This window comes from Mobula birostris, chromosome 10 (assembly GCF_030028105.1).
Source record: "Mobula birostris isolate sMobBir1 chromosome 10, sMobBir1.hap1, whole genome shotgun sequence".
In the NCBI taxonomy this organism is placed as follows: Eukaryota; Metazoa; Chordata; class Chondrichthyes; order Myliobatiformes; family Myliobatidae; genus Mobula; species Mobula birostris.
Window position 1 is genome coordinate 35,987,643 of NC_092379.1, and position 26,084 is coordinate 36,013,726.

Here is a 26,084-nt window from a genome sequence, read left to right on the forward strand (position 1 = left end):
AACTAAATGACTCTTTGGCTGCTAATCTGTACTCAAATACTCTACCACTGAGCTTATAAAATTAATTTTAAAATGACAAAATTTTAGAAAATACTAGAAACTGGAGCAGACCATGAATTTTTTGGCCTCTGTAAGACCATAAGACATAGGAGCAGAATTAGGCCATTTGACCCATTGAGTCTGCTCTGCCATTCCATCGTGGCTGATTTACTATCTCTCTCAACCCTGTTCTCCTGCCTTCTCCCCATATCATTTGACACCCTGACTAATCAAGAACCTGCCAACCTTCGGTTTAAATATACCCAATGACCTGTCCTCCGCAGCCGTCTTGTGGTAACAGATTTCACAGATTCACTACCCAATGACTGGATGCATTCTATGACCCTTATAGGATTCCATGCGTTTACAGGCTCTCTCAGGGTTAAGACAGGGTTCAGTTCCTGAGAACGGTCTGTAAGATGGAAACGAACAGAAATAGTGCACGGGACAGGGTCACGGGAAAAACTACGACAGGGGAGCGAACAGGTGTGGCAAGAGCAGCTGCCAGCCCGTCTCACTGACCCAGTGAGAGGCCAAATTGAATTTGATTGAATTGAATATTATTTCTTATATCCTTCACATACACAAGGAGTAAAAATCTTTATGTTACATCTCAGTTTGAATGTGCAAGGTGTAAATTGTAGTAATTTGTAATAAATAGTATGTCCAGTAAGTTATACAACAGTACAGTCAATATAGCTCAGAAATACAGTTGTGTCAGCGTGAATTAATCAGTCTGATGGCCTGGTGGAAGAAGCTGTCCTGGAGCCTGTTGGTCCTGGCTTTAATGCTGCGGTACCATTTCCCGGATGGTAGCAACTGGAACAGTTTGTGGTTGGGGTGACTTGGGTCCCCAATGATCCTGCAGCCCCTTTGTACACACCTGTCCTTGAAAATGTCCTGAATCATGGGAAGTTCACAACTACAGATGTGCTGGGCTGTCCACACCACTCTCTGCAGAGTCTTGCGATTGAGGGAGGTACAGTTCCCATACCAGGCACTGATGCAGCCAGTCAGGATGCTCTCAGTTGTGCCCCTGTAGAAAGTTCTTCGGATCTGGGGACTCATGCCGAATTTCTTCAACCGTCTGAGGTGAAAGAGGCGCTGCTATGCTTTTTTCACCACACAGCTGATATGTACAGACCACGTGAGATCCTCGGTGACGTGTATACCGAGGAACTTGAAGCTGTTCACCCTCTCAACCCCAGATCCATTGATGTCTCCATTCCTCCTGTAATCCACAACCAGCTCCTTTGTTTTTGCGACATTGAGGGAGAGGTTGTTTTCTTGACACCACTGTGTCAGGGTGATGACCACTTCTCTGTGGGCTGCCTTGTTATTATTTGAGATCAGGCCAGTCAGTGTATAGAGAGTCTGTTCAGTGGTCCCATCACTGCTCGGCCTGAACCGGCCCCCTGATTGTAGTGGCTTGGCTGGATCGAGAATGCAGTGTGGTGAGTGAACACCAATTTACAGAATCACCAACGCCATCTGGGGCACAGGCCTTTGACAGCAGCTCACCAGAGTCCTCCATCCTGGGAGTCTTTCAACCTGTTTCCAGGTGTGGCCCATCTTCTTGGCATATCCTTCCTCTCCCAGGGATGGAGCTTCTGTTGGGGTTTCTGTAGCTCTGGGTTTTTAACCCCATGCCCAGGTGGGAGGGTTGGTGGGAGTGAAAGCAGTTGGGAAAGCTCCATTCCCACAAGGTAGAAGATTCCTGCGGCGTCGGAGAGTCATAGAAAAATACGGCAGAGAAGCAGGCCCTTCAGCCCATCTAGTCCATGCCGAGCCATTTTAAACTGTCTATTCCCATCGACCTGCACCAGGACCATTGCCATCCATATCCCTACCATCCGTGTACCTATCCAAACTTCTCTTAAACGTGGAAACCGAGCTCGCATGCACCACTTATGCTGGCAGCTTGTTCCAAGCTGTCCCCACCCTCTGAGTGAAAATGTTTCCCCTCATGTTTCCAGGTGGCAAATGCAGTTACTGCTTTGCCCATCCTGAAAGAAACTGTCCGAGTTTTGAACAGATACTAATGGGTCCCTTGCAATTATTTCCCGAGAACATTAAACTGATCCAACACCGTGCCTTTTCTTTAAAATATCTCAGTCAGGTTAGACTGGAATGTCTAGACAGAGCGGACGTGGAGAGGATGTTTCTGAAAGTGGGAGAGTGGAGTACCAGACAGTGCAGCCTCAGAAATGAGGTTCGTCACTTTAGAATAGAGATGGGGAAGAATTTCTTCAGCCAGAGGGTGGTGAATCTGGAATTCATCGTCACAGGCGGCTGTGGAGGCCAAGTCATTGGGGATATTTAAAACCAGAGTTTGATAGGCTCTTGATTAGTCAGGGCATCAAAGGTTATGGCAAGAAGGCAGGAGAATGTGGTTGAAGTTATAAATCAGCCATGATGGAATAGAAGGACGTCCCTTTAGAACGGAGATGAGAAGGAATTTCTTTAGCCGAAGGGTGGTGAATCTGTGGAATTCATCGCCACAGACGGCTGTGGAGGTGTACTTAAAATGAAGGTTAAGAGGCTCTTGATTAGTAAGGGTGTCAGAGGTTACGGGGAGAAGGCAGAAGGCTGGGGTTGAGATGGACAATAAATCAGCCATGAAGGAATGATGGAGCAGACTCGGAGGGCCAAGTGGCCTAATTCTGTTGCTAAGATTTATGGTCGGTCTACGAATAGGTTATGAGGTCAGCACAACATCGTGGGCTGAATGGCCTGCAAAATTATGTGTTCTAAACCTTTCATCTATATTTCTGTTTTCTTCAGAATACCCAGTCGGAGATCTTTGAGGAGCTTGACCAGAAGAGTACAATTGTTGCGGAGGAAACCGAACCAGCGGATGCGTGCAGCACGCTGCCAGCCGAAAGCACAGAGCAGAATGGGAGCTCGAGGCAATTCCTCCCTGAGGTCCAGAGTCAGCCCAGGAGCCAAGGTGGCCTCGAGGCCCAGGCATTCCCCCAAGAGGGGCAAAAGGCCGCAAGAGAGACGCTGAGCGCAACGGGCAACCCGCATGCCACCTCGAAGGCCATCAAGAAGTTGTCTAAGGTCCTGAAACGCAACCGCAGCCAAGTGGGCCTGGCAAGCAATGTGAATTGTTCCAGACAGACTGATGCTGCAGGGCACGCTAATGTCACTGAGGAGATTTCAAATGCACCTCGGGATCAGCGTGATTCCTGTTGCAACTGCTGGGGTTACAGTAAGTGAAATACAACCTTTTAGCCTTCTAAACTCGAAATCTGGGTTTCCTCACTTGCAGGGACTCCACAGTTTGTGTTCTCAGTATTACTTGTTTAGTCTTTGTATTTGCACAGTTTGTCTTCTGTTGCACATTGGTTGCTTGTCAGCGATTGTATGTACAGTGCCTCCAAAAAAGCATTCGTCCCCCTTGGAGGTTTTCATGTTTTGTTGTTTTACAACACCGAATCATAGTGGATTTAATTTGGCTGTTTTGACACTGATCAACAGAGAAAACCTCTTTTGTGACCAAGTGAAAACAGATCTCTACAAAGTGCTCTAAATTAATTACAATTATTAAACACAAAACAATTGACTACATAAGTATTTTTCCCCTTCAAGTCACTATTTAATAGATGCACCTTTGGCAGCAATTATAGCCTTGAGTCTGTGTGGACTGGTCTCCATCAGCTTTGCACATCTGGACACTGCAATTTTTCCCCTTCCCCTTCCTTCTTTACAAAACTGCTCAAACTCTGCTGGATTTGCATGAGGATTCCGTGGGGCAACACCGTAGCGTAGTGGTTAGCGCAATACTTTACGGTACCGGTGACCCCAGTTCAATTTCAGCCGTTGCCCGTAAAGAATTTGTATGTTCTCCCCATGACCACGAGTGTTTCCTCCAGGTGCTCTGGTTTCCTCCCACAGCCCAAAGACCTACCAGTTGGTAGGTTGATTGGTGGTTGTAAAACTGTCCTGTGATTGGGCTGGGATTAAATCGGGGGATTGCTGAATGTGTGCTAGATTTTATTACAGCCTTGTGGGCTGAGCAAAACTGAATTATTAGTTGTTGAATTAAGTGTTTCAGGAAACAATTAAGTGCCCAACGTGTCACCAGCACCAGACTACCAGCCATCAAGGATGTATTCCAAGTTCAAAGTACAAAGTACAGTAATTATCAAAGTATGCTTACGGTGCACAGCCTCGAGGTTCATCTTCTTGCAGGCAGCCACAAACAAAGAAATGTCAGAGAACCCACTTAAAGAAAGCACCCCACGAAACAAGACCATCAGACGTGCAAAGTCACGCAAACAACAGAAACAACAAACGAGTAACGCTCAGAACATCAAACATCAGAACGCAGGATCCCCAGAAGTGGGTCCACACCCACGAGCCACCGGGGGGTGAGTGAAGCCGGTCCAGGAGCTTACCCACCATCAAGGGCCGGGAAAGGGCCAGTAACGTCAGGGAGGATCCCACCCACCCTGCTCACGGACTGTTTGTCCCTCTCCCATCGGGGACGAGGCTGCATAGCATCCACGCCTGGACCACCAGACTCAGAAACAGTGACTTTCCCCAACACTAACCCACACCCCAACCACCACCACCTGATCATTTCCTGTCAGAGTCACCTTCTGTACAGACACTGAGTGATTCAGGAACAGCCTCTCCCCCGTCATCAGATTTCTGAATGGACATCGAACCTGTGAACACTAACTCACTATTTTCTTTTTGTCTTTTTGCACGACTTGTTTAATTGTTTAATTTTTTAATTTTTTATATATTTACTGTAATTTACAGCTTTTATTTTCTATTGCAAGGTACTGCTGCCGCACAACGACAAATTTCATGGTATATACTGATTGATTGTGATTTTGAGACACTCCTGTGCCTAGAGTCACTTTATGCACGTACAGTCAATCCATGTATATAAGCTATCTTATGTATTTATATTTATTGTGTTTTTATTATTATTATTATTGTGTTCTTTATCTTATGGAGTTTATCTTAGTAGTGAGTTAAGCATCGATTTGTCGAACTTCTAGTTTTCTTCTTCACCATTCCCCATTCTCATTTCTCTCTCTCACCTTATCTCCTTACCTGCCCATCACCTCCCTCTGGTGCTCCACCATCGTCCCCTTCTTCCATGGCCTTCTGTCCTCTCCTATCAGATTCCCCCTTCCCCAGCCCTTCATCACCTCCACCAATCGACTTCCCAGCTCTTTACTTCACCCCACCCCCTCTTCCGGTCTCACCTATCACCTACCACCTCGTACTTCTTCCTCTCCTCCCCCACCCTCAACGTCTTCTCCCTTCCTTTCCAGTCCTGATGAAGGGCCTCAGCCTAAAGCCTCGACTGTTTACACGTTTCCGTAAATGCTGCCTGACCTACTGGGTTTTTCTGGCACTTTGTGTGTGTTGCCTTGGATTTCCAGCATCTGCAGATCTTCTTGTGTTTGGCTTGGTGTGCTTTATTTATCTCCTGCATCCCATCCAGAGTTACGATTATTTCGTTCTCCTTGACACTTGTGTACTGAAAATGACACTAAACAATCTTGAATGTTTTTCGTTAGCTAAAGTATTCAGTTCATACCCCAGACAGGATCTGCTGCAGGAGCTGGTTACGGGACAGTGCCGTGGAACGCGACTGCAGGAACCCGCCCGAGCACCAGCAGAATCAAGTTGCCGAGAGGTTTCCCAACGCGTCTGCCTATCCCGAGAGGGTGACCGAGGACAGGAGCAGAGGGAAGCTGTGCGTGTCCTCCGAGCCCCCAACTTTGCACCTCCGTGGCTCTACCTGTTCCACAAAACCCAGGATTAGACAAAGGGACCTCAACAGTCATGGCAGGTAAAAAAAAAAAGGTGAACGCCAGAAGTTTTCTCTAGGGTTTCCTCTGGGTGCTCCGGTTTCCTCCCACTGTCCAAAGACATACCGGTCAGTAGTTTAATTGGTCATTGTAAATTGCCCCATGATTAGGCTGGTGTTAAATCGGGAGATCGCTGGGCGGTGAGGCTCGAAGGGCCGGAAGGGTCAATTCTGTGCCTTCTCTCAATCAATGAATCAACCAACCTAACCCTCCCCTCCCGCATAGCCTGCCATTTTCCATCATCCGTCAGCCTATCTAAGTGTCTGTAAAGCACCACAGTCAGCGTAATGCCTTCAGTGCCACCAGGTTCAGGAACAGTTATTACCACTCAACCATCAGGGTGAAGGTACAGGAACCTCAGGACCCACACCACCGGTTCAGGAACAGTTATTACCCCTCAGCCATCGGGAAGGACGTACAGGAGCCTCAGGACCCACACCATCAGGGTCAGGAACAGTTATTACCCCTCAGCCAGGGGTGCAGTGCTGCTGGATCTCACCGGAGTGCCACTCCGGCACCTCTGTAAAAAAATGTCAAAATATACAAGCGGGGAATTTAACAGCGGCCGCTATAGTTGATTGGAAAGAGGCTCTTTTTCTCTTTGTGTTGATAGGAAAAAGAGTAGTGAGCAATGAACGAGACGAAATACATTTCCAAATCTCCCAAATGGCTGCTCTCCTCCCCTGTTAACATTTCTCACTTACAAAATATGATATTTTCTATTCGTACAGATACAATTATAATTTCTGTAAAGATTCAAGCTTCTTTCACTTTTTACATACTTAAAGACTAAACAGGATCTGTATTGGTCTAACCATGTAATACCCGATGTGTGAGGATATTGTGAATATCCAGACACACAGGTACACTTCCTGTCCAACCATTTCTGCGAGAGAAACGGTACGAGGCAGAGTTGCCAACCTACCGCTTTTGATACTAATATTCACCAATATTCGTGGCTTTACCAATCGTTCTTCAGGCGTTCTTGTTTCATACTTGATTACTTGGTTCCAGTTTATGTGGCTGAAAGTGTAAAAAACTTATTTGCTTTGTTTCTGTTATTTTGATACCTGCTTAGGAACACTGCTCAGCACTGCGGGCCCTGCTGTCTGCTCTGAATCAGCCGTAGAAGTAAGCCTACATCTGTGGTGGTCGCCAATACAAAAGTAAATTTTTCTCACTAACAACCCTATGGCTTCTAAGCAAACAACGTTACCTTACTTGCTTGATAATTATATTTTATGATAATTAGTAATACTTTGTCATATTATTAAATTAAGTATTATATGTTTTATTGTACCAGTTATACACTGAAGTGTAGTGATAGGCTATAATCTTGTTAATGTTGTAACTATCACTATATTTCTGTGGAGCTTGGGAATTCATGTATTTCTTTCATCTTGGTTCAGTGCCTGACATTATAAGAAGCCCTATTCACATATATATGTCACACCCAATTTGTGTACCTGCTCAAGGCGAGTGAAGAGGACGGACGAGTGCGGGAGCGGTCGGCGGTTCCGGGATGGCGGATACCGGAATTCAACGGTTCGGAGGTTGTTGGAGGTTCGGAGGTCGTTTGTGGACGGATCGGGGAGGTGTGAGCTCCAACGACTTAATTTGGTGCACAAAACTGACAAATTTACTGAGTGGCACCTTTGTTTTTTTTTTGTGTCCACTAACCACACCACCAAAAAGAGTTATAAAGTGTAACTTAACTGTACATTGTGTATTGTCTGATATTTTACAGTGTGGGCTTGTATCGGGGTGCATTACGTAGCGTCTACGCAAACGTGAGTACACAGTTTGGTAGGGCCTACGGCAGTTCCCCTAGACGGACGTGAGTTGATCGAGCCGAGCGTTACATATCTATCTAGCTGGGGTGCCTGAGACTTTTGCACACACCGCTGTATTTGTCAACATGGAGCGGAGAGCGAGCTTGTAAATCTGGCAGGAGCAAAGAATGTTGGGAATGGCGAGGATGGAGCACCGCAGGAGGGGTGTGGGACAGGTGGCAGAGGAGGAGTGCCAGTGCACTTGGATGGCATGGTTGCAGACACACCCAGCCCTGAGACACCAGGCAAGGCCATTTGATTCCAAACAATTGGTTTATTGGTCATTACAGATGTCTCTCTGGTGCTTCCCACTCACTGCCTCTCCCTTCCCCTATTCCCAACCATGATCCCCCCTCTCCCAGTCCACAATAGAGACCCACATCAGAATCAGGTTGATCATCACTCACATACGTAATGAAATTTGTATTTTTTTTTTTTGCAGCAGTACAGTGTAATCCATAAAATCACTACAGCACTGTGCAAAAGTCTTTGGCACGCTATTTATATATATGTTTGTGTGTGTGTGTGTCTGTCCCTAAGAATTTGGCACAGTACTGTACATACTTTGATAGAAAATTTTTCAAAGTTCCAAGTTCAAAGTAAACTTTCACTTTTCATCTTGCAGGCGGTAACAGTCCACGTTGGCAATGATCTGCAGAAAAACCGCTTCAGCCGTTTCTAGGAGATTCAACGCCTCTACAGTGCACTGATGCCCCTGTCCACTTACGCTCCAGCCTCTTCCGTCCTGGACGTGATACGACGCCGCTTAAATTTGAGAAGAAATCATTTTATAACTTACTAATCTACTGTGTGGAAATTTTAGTCTTTAACTTCCTACTTTTTGTAAATGTATCTGTTTCCAAAACGTATTAAATATATTTAAAGCTTGCAAACCACTGTAATGTTGCATCAGTTCTTTTGCCTCCCCAGTAGATAACGTGTTGATGATATTTTACCTGTATGGTTGAGAGAGGGAGAGATAGCGGTGGGAACATTGACACATAGAAACAAAGAAAATTTACAGCACAATACAGGCCCTTTGGCCCACAAAGCTGTACCGAACATGTCCCTACCTTAGAAATTACCTAGGGTTACCCATAGCCCTCTATTTTTCTAAGCTCCATGTTCCTACCCAGGAGTCTCTTAAGAGACCGTTTTGTTTCCGCCTCCACCACCACCGCTGGCAGCCCATTCCATGCACTCACCACTCTCTGCATAGAAAAACTTACCCCTGACATCTCCTCTGTACCTACTTCCAAGCACCTTAAAACTATGTCCTCTCGTGCTAGCCAGTTCAGCCCTGGGGAAAAGCCTCTGACTATCCACACAATCAATGCTTCTGATTATCTTGTACACCTCTATCAGCCACCTCTCATCCTCCGTCGCTCCAAGGAGAAAGGGCTGAATTCACTCAATCTATTCTCACAAGGCATGCCCTCCAATCCAGGCAACATCCTTGTAAATCTCCTCTGCACCCTTTCTATGGTTTCCACATCCTTCCTATAGTGAGGCGACCAGAATTGAGCGCAGTACTCCAAGTGGGGTCTGACCAGGGTCCTAAGGAGCTGCAACATTACATCTCGGCTCTTAAACTCAATCCCACAATTGATGAAGGCCAATGCACTGTATGCGTTTGTAACCATAGAGTCAACCTGCGTAGCAGCTTTGAGTGTCCTATGGACTCAGACCCCAAGACCCCTCTGATCCTCCACACCGCCAAGAGTCATCATTAATACTATTTTCTGCCAACATATTTGACCCACCAAAATGAACCACCTCACACTTATCTGGGTTGAACGCCATCTGCCGTTTCTCAGCCCAGTTTTGCATCCTATCAATGTCCCACTTTAACCTCTGACAGCCATTTACACTGTCCACAACACACCCAACCTTTATGTCATCAGCAAATTTACTAACCCACCCCTCCACTTCCTCACTTCCTCATCCAGGTCATTTATAAAAAAATCACAAAGAGTAGGGGTCCCAGAACAGATCCCTGAGGGACACCGCTGGTCACCGGCCTTCATGCAGAGTATGACCCATCTACAACCAGTCTTTGCCTTCTGTGGGAAAGCCAGTTCTAGATCCACAAAGCAACGTCCCCTTGGATCCCATGCCTCCTTACTTTCTCAATAAGCCTTGCATGGGGTATCTTATCAAATGGCTTGCTAAGATCCATGTACACTACAACTATGGCTCTACCTTCTTCAATGTGCTTAGTCACATCCTCAAAAAATTCAATCAGGATGTAGGGCACGACCTGCCTTTGACAAAGCCATGCTGACTATTTCTAACCATGTTATGCCTCTCCAAATGTTCACAAATCCTGCCTCTCAGGGTCTTCTCCATCAACTTACCAACCACTGAAGTAAGACTCACTGGCCTATAATTTCCTGGGATATCTCTACTCCCTTTCTTGAATAAGGGAACAACATCCGCTACTCTCCAATCCTCCGGAGCCTCTCCTGGCCTCATTGATGATGCAAAGATAATTGCCAGAGGTTCAGCAATCTCCTCACTTGCTTCCCACAGTAGCCTGGGGTACATCCCGTCTGGTCCCGGTGACTTATTCAACTTGATGCTTTCCTAAAGCTCCAGCACATCCTCTTTCTTAATATCTACATTCTCAAGCTTTTCAGTCCACTGCAAGTCATCCCTACAATCGCCAAGATCCTTTTCCGCCAAGACTATATGGTCAGTAAAGAAACGAAATAAAAACAAGGGCCCAATCTTATCAAACAGACTGTTGCGCAAAGTTGGAACTCACTGATAAGTCGATCGTTCAACTGCGACTTCCTCCGACCGTCGCTGCCCTTCGGACTCTCGCTCCACGTCCGGCGGTCTCCCAACATGTGTAGATGTAATCTAAGGCGGGGGGCGGGGGTTGTTGTCCCTGATGATGGAGACTGGTTCCCTGTCACATCGCTCTGGGTAGTTTTTTTCTGGATATCCGTTCTGACACGTGATGTCCGGCGCCGAGAGGAAAACTTCCAGGAGCTAACCTGGCAGGGGAGAGACGGTGATGAAGAGCTAAGATCAAACGTTCTTTACCGCAACGCTCTGATCGCCGGTGGTCATTTCAGCACACAGAGAGCGTTGGCAGGGGAGCGGCCTCGGGCTGACACGGGGTGGAATGTGGAGGGAATCGGCTCCGAAATCTGGCCCTTTCCCCCTGTGCAGCGGCGATGGAGGGAAGGATGGCTGGAGAGACGAACGCATCAGAGAAGAGGAAGGCTGGAGAGACCAGCGCTTCGATTCGTGGGGCTGGGGTCAAGAAGACGGTCAGACTGAGCGTTCGAGATTTGAAAGAAGGCAACGATTTCAGTAGGGAGACCTTCATTTGCAAGGTGCTACCGGATTGCCGTGGCTTCAAGGTGAACGATCTTTACAGCGTCCGGGATTTCGCCGGTTACTACGACGTCACCTTCGGGCATGCCCCAGGGTGGCAGAAGTTACGTGACTGCTTCAGTGAGAAGGGGAGCGAGGCGCCGCTGTCGCTACTAAAAGCGCAGCCCCTCTACGCCGACGTAACGCAGCAAGAGAGAACGGTTCTGGTACAAATGTTCAACCCCTATGTACCGGTCGTTGGCATCCTCACATTCCCAGCGCGATATGTGGAGAGCGTGGGCAAGTGTGAGAACGTCAACGACAGTCTGGGAGTATGGACAAGTAAAGGGCAGGTCAGGGTGAAGCTGAGGGTGGACACCAGCGGCTGTGTCATCCATCCATCCTCAGTGTTCGCAACAGGAGGGAACCGGGGCTTCCTGGTTTATGCCGGGCAACCCAAGGTGTGCCGGAACTGCGGTAAGGCGGAGCACATCGCAGCCCAGTGTAAGGCTGTGCTGTGCAGAAACTGCAAGGTGGAGGGACACGGAGGCCAAGTCCTGCCACCTCTGCGGGCAGGCGGACCACCTGTACAGGGCCTGACCGAAACGGGCGGGCTCCTACGCACAGGTGGCCGGGAGAGATGATAACATCGGAAAGGCCCGGGATGAGGAAGAGGCACAAAGATCTTTCTTGCTTTTTAAATCTATTTATTGAATTAGTACACAAAGAGTAAAATATATAGCAACCAATACATTGTTAGGATATAAATATAAAAGTAATATTAATACAAAAGAAAACAACACAACGTATGTTAATTATAGAATAACAAGGTAATATAATTGCATACTAATTTTTCATAGATACCAACAAAACGAAAAAAAACAGAAAGAAAACCTACCGTGCAACTAACCTAACAAAGCAAAGCAATAGGCTAACTGGGTATATACTGGACTTTAAACAATTAAACAATCGCGTCCTCAAACCCGGCAGATAAAATCCACGAAGGGAATGTATACGTGGTCAGAGAGAAAAAAAATAGTTACATTAAATGAAAATATTGAATAAATGATCTCCAGGTCTGTTCAAATTTAACTGAAGTATCATAAAGATTACTTCTGATTCTTTCCAAATTTAGACACAGTATCGTTTGAGAGAACCAAAAAAACGTAGTTGGGGCATTAATCTCCTTCCAATGTTGTAGAATACATCTTTTCGCCATTAAAGTAAGAAATGCAGTCATTCTACGCGCTGAGGGGGGTAAATTATTAGAAGGTTTAGGTAATCCAAAGATAGCAGTAATAGGATGGGGAGAAATATCACTATTCAGAACCTTTGAGATAATATTAAAAATGTCTTTCCAAAAAGTTTCCAGAGTAGGACAAGACCAAAACATGTGGGTAAAGGAGGCTATCTCCCCATGACATCTATCGCAAAGAGGGTTAATATGAGGGTAATAACGAGCTAATTTATCTTTAGAGATATGTGCTCTATGGACAACTTTAAATTGAATTAAAGAGTGTTTGGAACAGATAGAGGAGGTGTTAACAAGTTGTAAAATATAGTTCCAGTCCTCAGCCAGGATAGTAAGACCCAATTCCCTTTCCCAGTCAGTCCTAATCTTGTCGAGTGGAGCTTTCCTAAATTTCATGATAGTATTATAAATAGTAGCCGTTACACCTTTCTGAAACGGGTTAAGGTTGATGATAACGTCTAAAATATTTCCGGGGGGTGGGGGTAAGGCCGGAAAGGAAGAGAGTATGGTGTTTAGGAAATTTCTAACTTGCAAATATCTAAAAAAATGTGTTCTTGGTAAATTGTATTTATTAGATAATTGTTCAAAAGATATAAGGGAGCCATCTGAAAATATGTAAGGGATGTAAGGGATAAATTTGTCCCGGTGAGGAAAGAGAAGCAGAATAAACAGTGTAAAGACAGTAAGGTAGAAGGGCTGAAATGTGTATACCTCAATGCAAGAAGCATCAGGAACAAAGGTGATGAACTGAGAGCTTGGATACATACATGGAATTATGATGTAGTGGCCGTTACAGAGACTTGGCTGGCACCAGGGCAGGAATGGATTCTCAATATTCCTCAATTTCAGTGCTTTAAAAGGAATAGAGAGGACGGAAAAAGGGGAGGAGGGGTGGCATTACTGGTCAGGGATACTATTACAGCTACAGAAATGGTGGGTAATGTAGCAGGATCCTCTTTTGAGTCAATATGGGTGGAAGTCAGGAACAGGAAGGGAGCAGTTACTCTACTGGGGGTATTCTATAGGCCCCCTGGTAGCAGCAGAGATACAGAGGAGCAGATTGGTAGGCAGATTTTGGAAAGGTGCAAAAATAACAGGGTTGTTATCATAGGTGACTTTAACTTCCCTAATATTGATTGGCACCTGATTAGTTCCAAGGGTTTAGATGGGGCAGAGTTTGTTAAGTGTGTCCAGGATGGATTCCTGTCACACTATGTGGACAGGCCGACCAGGGGGAATGCCATGCTAGATCTAGTACTAGGTAATGAACCGGGTCAGATCACAGATCTCTCAGTGGGTGAGCATCTGGGGGGCAGTGACCACCGCTCCCTGGCCTTTATAATTATCATGGAAAAGGATAGAATCAAAGAGGACAGGAAAAATTTTAATTGGGGAAAGGCAAATTATGAGGCTACAAGGCTAGAACTTGCGGGTGTGAATTGGGATGACGTTTTTGCAGGGAAATGTACTATGGACATGTGGTCGATGTTTAGAGATCTCTTGCGGGATGTAGGGGATAAATTTGTCCCGGTGAGGAAGATAAAGAATGGTAGGGTGAAGGAACTATGGGTGACAAGTGAGGTGGAAAATCTAGTCAGGAGGAAGAAGGCAGCATACATGAGGTTTAGGAAGCAAGGATCAGATGGGTCTATTGAGGAATATAGGGAAGCAAGAAAGGAGCTTAAGAAGGGGCTGAGAAGAGCAAGAAGGGGGCATGAGAAGGCCTTGGCGAGTAGGGTAAAGGAAAACCCCAAGGCATTCTTCAATTATGTGAAGAAAAAAAGGATGACAGGAGTGAAGTTAGGACTGATTAGAGATAAAGGTGGGAAGATGTGCCTGGAGGCTGTGGAAGTGAGCGAGGTCCTCAATGAATACTTCTCTTCGGTATTCACCAATGAGAGGGAACTTGATGATGGTGAAGACAATATGAGTGAGGTTGATGTTCTGGAGCATGCTGATATTAAGGGACAGGAGGTGTGGAGTTGTTAAAATACATTAGGACAGATAAGTCCCCGGGGCCTGATGGAATATTCCCCAGGCTGCTCCACGAGGCAAGAGAAGAGATTGCTGAGCCTCTGGCTAGGATCTTTATGTCCTCGTTGTCCATGGGAATGGTACCGGAGGATTGGAGGGAGGCGAATGTTGTCCCCTTGTTCAGAAAAGGTAGTAGGGATAGTCCGGGTAATTATAGACCAGTGAGCCTTACGTCTGTGGTGGGAAAGCTGTTGGAAAAGATTCTTAGAGATAGGATCTATAGGCATTTAGAGAATCATGGTCTGATCAGGGACAGTCAGCACAGCTTTGTGAAGGGCAGATCGTGTCTAACAAGCCTGATAGAGTTCTTTGAGGAGGTGACCAGGCATATAGATGAGGGTAGTGCAGTGGATGTGATCTATATGGATTTTAGTAAGGCATTTGACAAGGTTCCACATGGTAGGCTTATTCGGAAAGTTAGAAGGCATGGGATCCAAGGAAGTTTGGCCAGGTGGATTCAGAATTGGCTTGCCTGCAGAAGGCGGAGGGTGGTGGTGGAGGGAGTACTTTCAGATTGGAGGATTGTGACTAGTGGTGTCCCACAAGGATCTGTTCTGGGACCTCTACTTTTCGTGATTTTTATTAACGACCTGGATGTGGGGGTAGAAGGGTGGGTTGGCAAGTTTGCAGACGGCACAAAGGTTGGTGGTGTTGTAGATAGTGTAGAGGATTGTCAAAGATTGCAGAGAGACATTGATAGGATGCAGAAGTGGGCTGAGAAGTGGCAGATGGAGTTCAACCCGGAGAAGTGTGAGGTGGTACACTTTGGAAGGACAAACTCCAAGGCAGAGTACAAAGTAAATGGCAGGATACTTGGTAGTGTGGAGGAGCAGAGGAATCTCGGAGTACATGTCCACAGATCCTTGAAAGTTGCCTCACAGGTGGATAGGATAGTTAAGAAAGCTTATGGGGTGTTAGCTTTCATAAGTCGAGGGATAGAGTTTAAGAGTCGCGATGTGATGATGCAGCTCTATAAACTCTGGTTAGGCCTCACTTGGAGTATTGTGTCCAGTTCTGGTCGCCTCACTATAGGAAGGATGTGGAAGCATTGGAAAGGGTACAGAGGAGTTTTACCAGGATGCTGCCTGGTTTAGAAAGTATGCATTATGATCAGAGATTAAGGGAGCTAGGGCTTTACTCTTTGGAGAGAAGGAGGATGAGAGGAGACATGATAGAGGTGTACAAGATAATAAGAGGAATAGATAGAGTGGATAGCCAGCGCCACTTCCCCAGTGCACCACTGCTCAATACAAGAGGACATGGCTTTAAGTTAAGGGGTGGGAAGTTCAAGGGGGATATTAGAGGAAGGTTTTTTTACTCAGAGAGTGGTCGGTGCGTGGAATGCACTGCCTGAGTCAGTGGTGGAGGCAGATACACTAGTGAAGTTTAAGAGACTACCAGACAGGTATATGGAGGAATTTAAGATGGGGGCTTATATAGGAGGCAGGGTTTGAGGGTTGGCACAACATTGTGGGCTGAAGGGCCTGTACTGTGCTGTACTATTCTATAAGTCAGAAAACCATGATATACCATTAGTCTTCCAAATTTGAAAGGCACGGTCTGTAGAGGAGGGGAGAAAAATATATTGCCAATAATAGGAATCGCTAGCACAAATTGATTAAGATCAAAAAATTTTCGGAATTGGAACCAGATACGTAAGGTATGTTTAACTATTGGGTTGCAAACCTGCTTATATCGTTTCAAATCGGAGGGAAGAGAAACCAAGTGCATAGCCTTGAACAGAATGTAATTCCAATACTACCCATTTAGGAATGGATGGTGTATCTTGGTCAAGTAACCAAAATTTCATGTGTCGAATATTAATTGCCCAGTAATAAAATCTAAGGTTAGGTAGTGCCAAGCCTTCATCTCTCTTAGCTTTCTGTAGATGTATTCTACCCAACCTCGGGTTTTTATTTTGCGGAATAAATGAAGAGATTTTAGAGTCTACTTTATCAAAAAAGGATTTTGGAACAAAAATTGGTAATGTCTGAAATATATATAAAAATTTTGGCAGAATAAACATCTTAACAGCATTAATACGACCAGTCAAAGTTAAATAAAGTGGACACCATTTAAAGGAAAGTTGTGTGATATTGTCAATTGAGGGTAAATAATTAGCCTTAAATAAATCCGTACGTTTACAGGTAATTTTAATCCCAAGGTATGAAAAATGATTATTAACCAATCTAAACGGCAGGTTCTGATATAAGGGAACTTGCTTATTAATAGGGAAAAATTCACTCTTATTAAGATTTAATTTGTATCCTGAAAAAAGACTAAATTGGGCTAATAAATCTAGAGCTGCTGGGATAGATTTTTGAGGATTGGAAATATATCATCAGCGTAAAGTGATACTTTATGAGACTTTAACCCACGACTTATATCAATAATGTTAGTAGATTCTCGAATAGCAATTGCTAGTGGTTCTAATGCTGTATCAGCTAACAAAGGGCTAAGAGGACACCCTTGTCTGGTACCTTGAAATAGAGGGAAAAAAGGTGAGTTTTGAGTATTAGTACGAACTGACGCCATAGCTGTGTACATACATCTATTGATGCTTCTGGACACATCTTCAGTGATGTTCCTGAAATCATCCGGTGTTTCGGGTCTTTCAACATCATACAACCTCCTCCAGGTGACCCAGCCGGGGCTGATCAGACCCCAGCTTGTGTCCAGATGGCTAGCTACTTATGACTCCATGGCTCCCCTCTTTTGAGCCACAGCCATCTTGAGGCCCTCTCTGCCGTATCCGTGGTACTGCGGATGGCTCTCCTCTTCCTCTCTCCCTCCATGCCCAAAATGCTGAAGGCTCTAACTAAAGAATGGGCTACGAATCCCCTACAACCAACCTCCACTGGGAGACACCTCGCTCTCCATCCGGCCTGCTGACAGTTGCTGACCAGTCCTGCGTACTTGGAGAGCTTCCTTTCAAAGGCCTCTTCTAAGCTATCTTCCCATGGGACGGTCAGCTCCAGCAGCACCACTTGTTTAGTCAACTCAGACACTAGGACAATGTCAGGTCGCAGGATGGTGGCTGCGATATGGTTGGGGAACTTCAGCTGCCCTTCGAGGTCCACCAACAGCTGCCAGTCCCTTGCAGAGGTCAGAATGCCTGCAGATGGAGAATGGTATAACAATTTAATCCAGGTTATAAATTTCGGGCTGAAGTTAAACATTTCAAGCACCTTAAATAAGTAGGGCCATTCAACCCTGTCAAAGGCTTTTTCAGCGTCTAGGGAAGTGACACATTCAGGATCGGTTTGTGACGGGGTATAGGCAATATTTAGAAGTGTACGAATATTATAAAAAGAATAGCGATTCTTAATAAAACCCGTTTGATCTTCTGAAGTAATATAAAGAAGTGCTTTTTTCTAGTCTATTTGCTAATAATTTAGAAAAAATCTTGGAGTCAACATTTAACAAGGATATTGGTCTATAAGATGCGCATTGAGCGGGGTCTTTATCCTTCTTTAATATTAAAGAGATCAATGCTCTATAAAAGGATTCTGGTAGTTTACCAAGTTTTAATGAGGCCTCCAGAACCCTGGATAACCAGGGAACTAATGAGGGTGCAAAAGATTTTAAAAATTCTAGGGTAAACCCGTCAGGGCCAGGAGCTATCCCCGAGTTCATAGAAAAAATAGCATTCTTAATCTTACCAGTAGTGAAGGAAGTTTCTAACATAGAACATATATCGTGTGATATCTTAGGGAAGTCTAGGTTATCTAAAAAGTCACACATATGTTTAGAATCTCATGGAGATTCTGATTGATATTAAGAGGAATAAAAATCAAAGAAGAATTGATTAATCTCAGCTTGATCAAACGTCAGTTGATCTTTTTGATTATAAATCTGATTAATTTGAAGTTTAATAGAGTTAGTCTTCAACTGATTAGCCAACAGTTTACCAACTTTGTCACTATGTATATAAAATTCACTTCTTGTCTTCATTAATTGGTTTGCAATAGAGGACGAAAGTAATAAACTGTGTTCCATTTGAAGTTCAGTTCTTTGTTTATACAGCTTCTCAGAAGGAGCTGTAGCATATTTCTTATCTATTTCCTTAATCTTGTCCACAAGAGCAAGCTCTTCCTTCTTCAACCTTTTCCTCAAAGCAGCAGAGTACGAAATAATCTGGCCACGAATATAAGCTTTGAAGGAATCCCAAAGGGTGTTCACGGACATATCCTCTGTACTGTTAATTGTGGAAAAAGAGATCAATTTGTTCATTCATGAAGTTAACAAAATCCAAGTCCTGAAGCAACAGCGAATTAAAAAGCCATTGTCTATTGTTATGAGCATTGGCCAATAATTTAATAGAAAGCTTAAGTGGAGTATGGTCCAAAATGGTTATAGAGTCATATTCGCATTTAACTACTGAAGAAATAAGACGAGAGTCAATAAAAAAAAATCAATTCTTGAGTAAGAGTGTTGAAGTGGCACAAAGATCAGCTGCTTCACCACCATTCAGGCTACATCCCAGCTGGAACATTACCTTCCTCTTCTCAGGACTCCAAACACATTCTGGCCAACCATTGCCTAATGGATCTCTGCTCAATGGGGCCCCTACTCAGGACTTTCTCCACCTGGAACGAGAGGACAGGGCTGCACTCCACCATAGCAGAACATCCTGCGTATGCCCAGAACATTCAGATAGAGCATCAAAGTCAAAGTCGAGCTCACTGTCTCACACACACAAGTACATGTATGAACACAGGAGCAATGAAACGCTCGCTGCAGCATCACAGACACGTGGCATCAGATGAGCTGTATTCACAAGAAAAACATCAATCATACAGTTTTTTACAAGGAAGCACAACTAGAACAAAATAAAGCTCAGATTGAGAGCAAAGTGCTCATAGTGTTGCTAAACCAAAGTGATTAGGGTTTTAACTAGTTGGGTCGATAACTGAATATTTTAAGGAAAGTAGTTGTTCTTGAACCTGATGGTGGGGGATTTAGGACCTAAGAGGGAAGGTGACTAAGGTATATAAAATTGTGGGAGATAGAGATAGGGTGGTGTTGGTATTAGCATTAACTTCTGCAAAGGTAGATGTCAAGTCTTCACTTAGAACAGCAGTTCCCAACCTGGGGTCCACGGACCTCTCAATGGGAAGCCTCCATAGCATAAGAAAGATTGGGAGCCCCTGACTTAGAACAGTCTACACAATGGCAATGTCTTCGGTTTCTCGTTGGACCAGTTCTTCCCCCTGTGGAGCTCTCAGTATTTGTTGTAAGCCACCCTCTCTTCGGTTCAGCCTGCTCTGTATGCTCCTCTACCTCCCTGGATTTTGATTTGGGAATTGCTTCTTTTATTGGTTTAGACTTGTTCTCGCTGCTCCTTCAATCACTCGCACACCTTCAAGTAACTCCCTGGCCTTTAGCATTATCATGGAAAAGGATAGAATCAGAGAGGACAGGAAAATTTTTAATTGGGGAAGGGCAAATTATGAGGCTATAAGGCTAGAACTTGTGGGTGTGATTTGGGATGATGTTTTTGTGGGGAAATATACTATGGACATCTGGTCGATGTTTAGAGATCTCTTGCGGGATGTAGGGGATAAATTTGTCCCGGTGAGGAAGATAAAGAATGGTAGGGTGAAGGAACCATGGGTGACGAGTGAGGTGGAAAATCTAGTCAGGTGGAAGAAGGTAGCATACATGAGGTTTAGGAAGCAAGGATCAGATGGGTCTATTGAGGAATATAGGGAAGCAAGAAAGGAGCTTAAGAAGGGGCTGAGAAGAGCAAGAAGGGGGCATGAGAAGGCCTTGGTGAGTAGGGTAAAGGAAAACCCCAAGGCATTCTTCAATTATGTGAAGAAAAAAAGGATGACAGGAGTGAAGGTAGGACCAATTAGAGATAAAGGTGGGAAGATGTGCCTGGAGGCTGTGGAAGTGAGTGAGGTCCTCAATGAATACTTCTCTTCGGTATTCACCAATGAGAGGGAACTTGATGATGGTGAAGACAATATGAGTGAGGTTGATGTTCTGGAGCATGTTGATATTAAGGGAGAGGAGGTGTTGGAGTTGTTAAAATACATTAGGATGGATAAGTCCCCGGGGCCTGATAGAATTTTCCCCAGGCTGCTCCACGAGGCGAGAGAAGAGATTGCTGAGCCTCTGGCTAGGATCTTTATGTCCTTGTTGTCCACGGGAATGGTACCGGAGGATTGGAGGGAGCCGAATGTTGTCCCCTTGTTCAGAAAAGGTAGTAGGGATAGTCTGGGTAATTATAGGCCAGTGAGCCTTACGTCTGTGGTGGGAAAGCTGTTGGAAAAGATTCTTAGAGATAGGATCTATAGGCATTTAGAGAATCATGGTCTGATCAGGGACAGTCAGCATGGCTTTGTGAAGGGCAGATCGTGTCTAACAAGACTGATAGAGTTATTTGAGGAGGTGACCAGGCATATAGATGAGGGTAGTGCAGCAGATGTGATCTATATGAATCTTAGTAAGGTATTTGACAAGGTTCCACATGGTAGGCTTATTCAGAAAGTCAGAAGGTATGGGATCCAGGATTGGCCAGGTGGATTCAGAATTGGCTTGCCTGCAGAAGGCAGAGGGTCGTGGTGGAGGGAGTACATTCAGATTGGAGGATTGTGACTAGTGGTGTCCCACAAGGATCTGTTCTGGGACCTCTACTTTTCGTGATTTTTATTAACGACCTAGATGTGGGGGTAGAAGGGTGGGTTGGCAAGTTTGCAGATGACACAAAGGTTGGTGGTGTTGTAGATAGTGTAGAGGATTGTCGAAGATTGCAGAGAGACATTGATAGAATGCAGAAGTGGGCTGAGAAGTGGCAGATGGAGTTCAACCCGGAAAAGTGTGAGTAGTACACTTTGGAAGGACAAACTCGAAGACAGAGTACAAAGTAAATGGCAGGATACTTGGTAGTGTGGAGGAGCAGAGGGATCTGGGGGTACATGCCCACAGATCCCAGAAAGTTGCCTCACAGGGAGAGGGGGAGATCCAAAATAATAGGAAAAGACAGGAGGGGGAGGGATGCAGCCAAGAGCTGGACAGTTGATTGGCAAAAGGGATATGAGAGGATCATGGGACAGGAGGCCCAGGGAGAAGGAAAGGGGGGAGGGGGAGAAACCCAGAGGATGGGCAAGGGGTATAGTCAGAGGGACAAAGGGAGCAAAAGGAGAGAGAGAGAGAGAAAGAATGTGTGTATATAAATAAATAATGGATGGGATACGAGGGGGAGGTGGGGCATTAGCAGAAGTTAGAGAAGTCAATGTTCATGCCATCAGGCTGGAGGCTACCCAGACGGAATATAAGGCGTTGTTCCTCTAACCTGAGTGTGGCTTCATATTTACAGTAGAGGAGGCCGTGGATAGACATATCAGAATGGGAATGGGATGTGGAATTAAAATGTGTGGCCATTGGGAGATCCTGCTTTCTCTGGCGGACAGATAATCAACATGGTGCCCCAGGAGTGGATGGAATTGTTAATTTGGAAAAAGCATTAGAGCCAACGCCTGCCTTTATTGTTGATAATTTTATTGTTAATAAGTCTTAACTCTCGACCAAGGGTTGAGAGTAAATGAACGGTTTATTGTAAACATCTTTCATTGGTATATGAACAGAGAGTCAACGCATAATTTTATTGAAAATAATTTTATTGAATACGGACTCAGAGTCAACGAATTTTTTTTCTTATATGCAAATAACTTTATTTTGTAATAATTCTGAATAAAGTATTTTTGGAAAAAAAAACTCTTTGCGGAAGCCATCGGGAGGGATGAGGGCATAAGAGGGGTGACACTGCCAGGCAGTGGAGGGACCCAAGTAAAAACCCCCCTGTACATGGACGACGTCACCGTCTTCTGCTCTGATCCGAGGTCAGTTCGCAGGTTGATTGGCATCTGCGAACAGTTCGAGCTAGCGTCGAGGGCCAGGGTCAACCGCACGAAGAGCGAAGCCATGTTCTTCGGCAACTGGCCCGACCGATTCACCATCAGGTCTGACCACGTGAGGGTGTTGGGGATCTGGCTCGGAGGGGCCGAGGCGTGCAACAAGAACTGGCAGGAGCGGACTGCCAAGGTGAAACGGAAACTGGGACTGTGGGGAGGGCGCTCCCTGTCGATAACGGGCAAGAACCTGGTCATCAGGTGTGAGGTGCTCTCAGCGCTGCTGTACTTGGCGCAGGTGTGGCCCGTCCCCCGCTCCTGCAGCTCGGAAATCACCTGAGCTGTCTTCAGATTCGTCTGGGGATCCAAGATGGAGCGGGTGAGACGGACCGTCATGCACAAGTCCCTGAACAATGGGGGCAAGAACGTCTCCAATGTCGCCCTCACCCTGATGGCCAGCTTCGTATGTGGCTGCATCAGGTTGTGTGTAGAACCCAGGTATGTGGGCACCAAGTACCACTATGTGTCCAGGTTCCACCTGTCGCCCTGGCTACGAAGGATGGGTTGGCCCCACACCCGCGCAACGCCCCAGTCAGCTGGTCGTTGCTGGCATACCTGTCCTACGTAGAAAAGTTTTTCCAGCAGAACGCCTTTGACCACAGGACCATCAGGCAATGGTCGGCACGTAATGTCCTGCAGGCACTGCAGGAGAAGGACGGGATGGACACAGTGGTGTGGTTCCCTGAGCAGACCGTCCAGTTCATCTGGCAAAATGCCTCATCACCAGATCTCACCAATAGGCACCAAGACCTCGCCTGGCTGGCGGTGAGAGGGGCCCTCCCAGTCAGATCCTTCTTGTACGCCCGGAACGTCGTCTCCGCACCCAACTGCCCCCGGGAGGACTGCAGTGAGGAGGAGTCTGTGACCCACCTCTTTGCACACTGCCAGTTCGCAGAGAGGGTGTGGAGGAGAATGGACGGGCTAGTGTCACGTTTCATGCCCAGCAGCTGCGTAACAGAGGACTCTCTGATCTACGGGCTGTTCCCGGGGACGCACACGGAGCTCAACAATGATGTGGTGAGGTGAACAACTGGAGTGCCACGTGAGTGGCCATAAGTATGGATATGTACAGACTATAATGGAAACGAATGTAAAGGATGAAAAGTTATTGAATGGTTTATTGTATATAATTTTATTTTTGAATAAAGTACATTTTGAAATATAAAAAAAAACTGGCCCGACCGATCCAGTGTCGCCTTCAGTATCAGGTCTGACCACATGAGGGTGTTGGGGATCTGGTTCGGGGGGCGGGGGGGGGGGCGAGGCGTGCAACGAGAACCGGCAGGAGTGGACTGCCAGGGTGAAACAGAAACTGGGACTGTGGGGAGGGCGCTCCTTATCCATAACGGGCAAGAACCTGGTCATTAGGGCTGCTGTACTTGGCGCAGGTGGTTCCCTCAGCAGACTGTCCAGTATATCTGGCAAATTGCCTCATCGCCACACCTCACCAACAGGCACCTTGACGTCGCCTGGCTGGCGGTGAGAGGGGCCTTCCCAGTCAGATCGCTCCTGTACGCCCGGAACGGCGCCTCCGCACCCCGTTGCCCACGGGAGGACTGTGATGGGCTGCAGTCGGTGGCTCACCTTGTGGGTTCGCGAAGAAGGAGTGCAGGAGAATGGAAGGGAGGGGCGGTGTTAACATTCATGCCCAGCAGCTGCGTTACCGAGGACACCGTCATCTACGGGCTGTTCCGGGGACACACACTGAGACAAACATCCGGTGCTGCTGGCAGATCATCAGTTCAGTGAACGACGCTCTGGTCGGCCCGAAACTGGTTTTTATTGTTAATAATTTTATTGTAAATAATCATAATTCTTGACTAAGGTTTGAGAGTAAACGAACGATTTATTGTAAACATCTTTCATTTGAATATGGACTGAGAGTCAACGCATAATTTTATTGTAAATAACTATTTATTGAATAAGGACTCAGAGTCAACGAACGTTTTTTTAAGTAAACAACTTTATTTTGTAATATTTCTGAATGAAGTATTTTTGGAGAAAAAAGCGCCATGGAAGCGGAAGCGCTCGCACGTTCGGACAGGCGCTCCGCTGGTGGACTGCCGGCAGATGGTGATTCATTGTCTCCTACCGCTTCATTTCCTGAGGCTTGGCTCCCTCCGTTCTTCGTGATCACTGTTCGGGTTCTCTTCTTCGGCCCGGCCATCGCGTGTCAGAACGGACACCCAGGCCAGGCGAGAAACAAATCAAACCTGCCAGTGGCGGGACCGTGATCGGGAGCTCTGATCAAGGCATAAGAGCGCTGACGGATCCACTGTCCCCGTCACCGTGAGGGGTTGAAGGTGTTGGGGATCTGGTTCAGAGGGGCCGAGGCGTGCGGGAACAACTGGCTAGAGCTGACTGCACTGCCAAGGTGAAACGGAAACTGCGACTGTGGGGAGGGCTCACGGCTCGCCTCGCTGCTGCTGACGTCCCAGCCGGAGACATCAACTGCGCCATTGATGCGGCTGGACAGTACCCCCAGACTCCTGATGGGAACAGTGAAGACAGCCCAGCTGCGAGACGCCTTTGGCACCCCCACAGGTGGAACACAGCCACAAAGCCACCTGGACACGATCGGACGGCTCAGCCCACTCCTGGATCGACTTCCGCTTCCCCTCAGAGTCCCTCACGGTCAGGTCCACCGACGTCAAGCCGCTGTTCCTCTCTGACAACTGTCTTCTGCGAGCCACCTGTCACTTAGGAAGGCAGGAAGCTGAACGTTAAGCTGCCGACGAGAGAGAATATTAGGGAACTCGACAAGGAGTACACAGGTTGGAGAACCTTGAAAGCCTTCTTTGATTCCTCGGTTCTCTGGTGGGAAGCCACCAAGGAGAACATGAAGAGATTCTTCATTCGCAAGGATTTCCAGAAAGCGAGGCGGGAGCAGAGGGAACTCCGTTGCAGCAACTTCTCCTTCTGCAGTCCAAGGGGCTGTGGTGGATGTCAGGGAAGATTTGCGAGAGGTGAAGGGCCGATAAGCCCGATACTTCGCCGCCGAATCCTCCAAGATCATCTTCCGATCAAGGGTCCAAACCGTGGAGCAGGACGAGACGTGCTGACGCTTCTTCTTCCAGAAGGTGCACAGGGGAAGCTCTGTGATCCACAGCCTTAAGGAAGAGGACGGCTCAGTCGCGTCCTCGCAGACAGACATATTGAGGATCTGCACGTCCTTCTATGCCGGTTTGTACTACGAAAAGGCCACAGCTTCCTGCAACTTCCAGTCGTCTATCACGCAGGTCTTAGACGACGGCAAGCGGGAGAGTCTGGATCAGCCTCTGACCCTGGACGAGCTGACTGGCTCCATACGTTCTTTTGGGTCGAATAGGGCTCCCGGAGGCGACGACCACTAATAGGTAGGGCTAACTTAAGCAACCCCTAGTGGTCGACGCCGCCGAGTATATTTAGCAACGTCTGCGTGGTCCCTGAAGCAGGCGATCGACCGTGGACTGGCTAGGGTGCAGGTCCTTCGCGCCGGTGTCTGAACCTCTGACATTGGGGAGTTGTATGGAGGGGGAGCCGGTCGTCCCAATGCGGCCGTCATCATTAAATCGTCTGTTTCACTATAGGGTGCCGATGGGGCACTGGCCGGTACGAGGGGTCCGGGATAAAGTCCCGGGGCAGTTTTCTTCTCAGCCCCAGCCTTCTCTGTTTCAGGCTGCTTACTCTCCTGTTTCTTTGGAGGTTGGCGTCTTTTAGCCACCTCCTTCCATCGTTTAAAACATTTTAACATGTAATCAACATCCCAATTGGGGTCGCCGTCCCCATTTCGGGTGGTGTCCTCCCAGTGTTGGATTAGACTCAAATGAAAACTTCCCCCATACGGCCGATCCCCCATGTG

The 26,084-nt window shown here is 46.5% G+C and overlaps 1 protein-coding gene across 1 annotated transcript in view; it reads left to right on the forward strand.

Annotated features, from left to right (window-relative positions):
- Positions 1 to 6,048, forward strand: part of LOC140203954 (tubulin polyglutamylase ttll6-like) — a 66,444-nt gene extending 60,396 nt beyond the window's left edge. The window contains exons 4-5 of the mRNA XM_072270147.1: positions 2,824 to 3,253; positions 5,611 to 6,048. Of these exons, the coding sequence (XP_072126248.1) occupies positions 2,824 to 3,253; positions 5,611 to 5,864 (684 nt within the window). The 3' untranslated portion in view covers positions 5,865 to 6,048. The remainder of the gene's footprint in view (positions 1 to 2,823; positions 3,254 to 5,610) is intronic.
- The last annotated feature ends 20,036 nt before the right edge of the window (positions 6,049 to 26,084 follow it).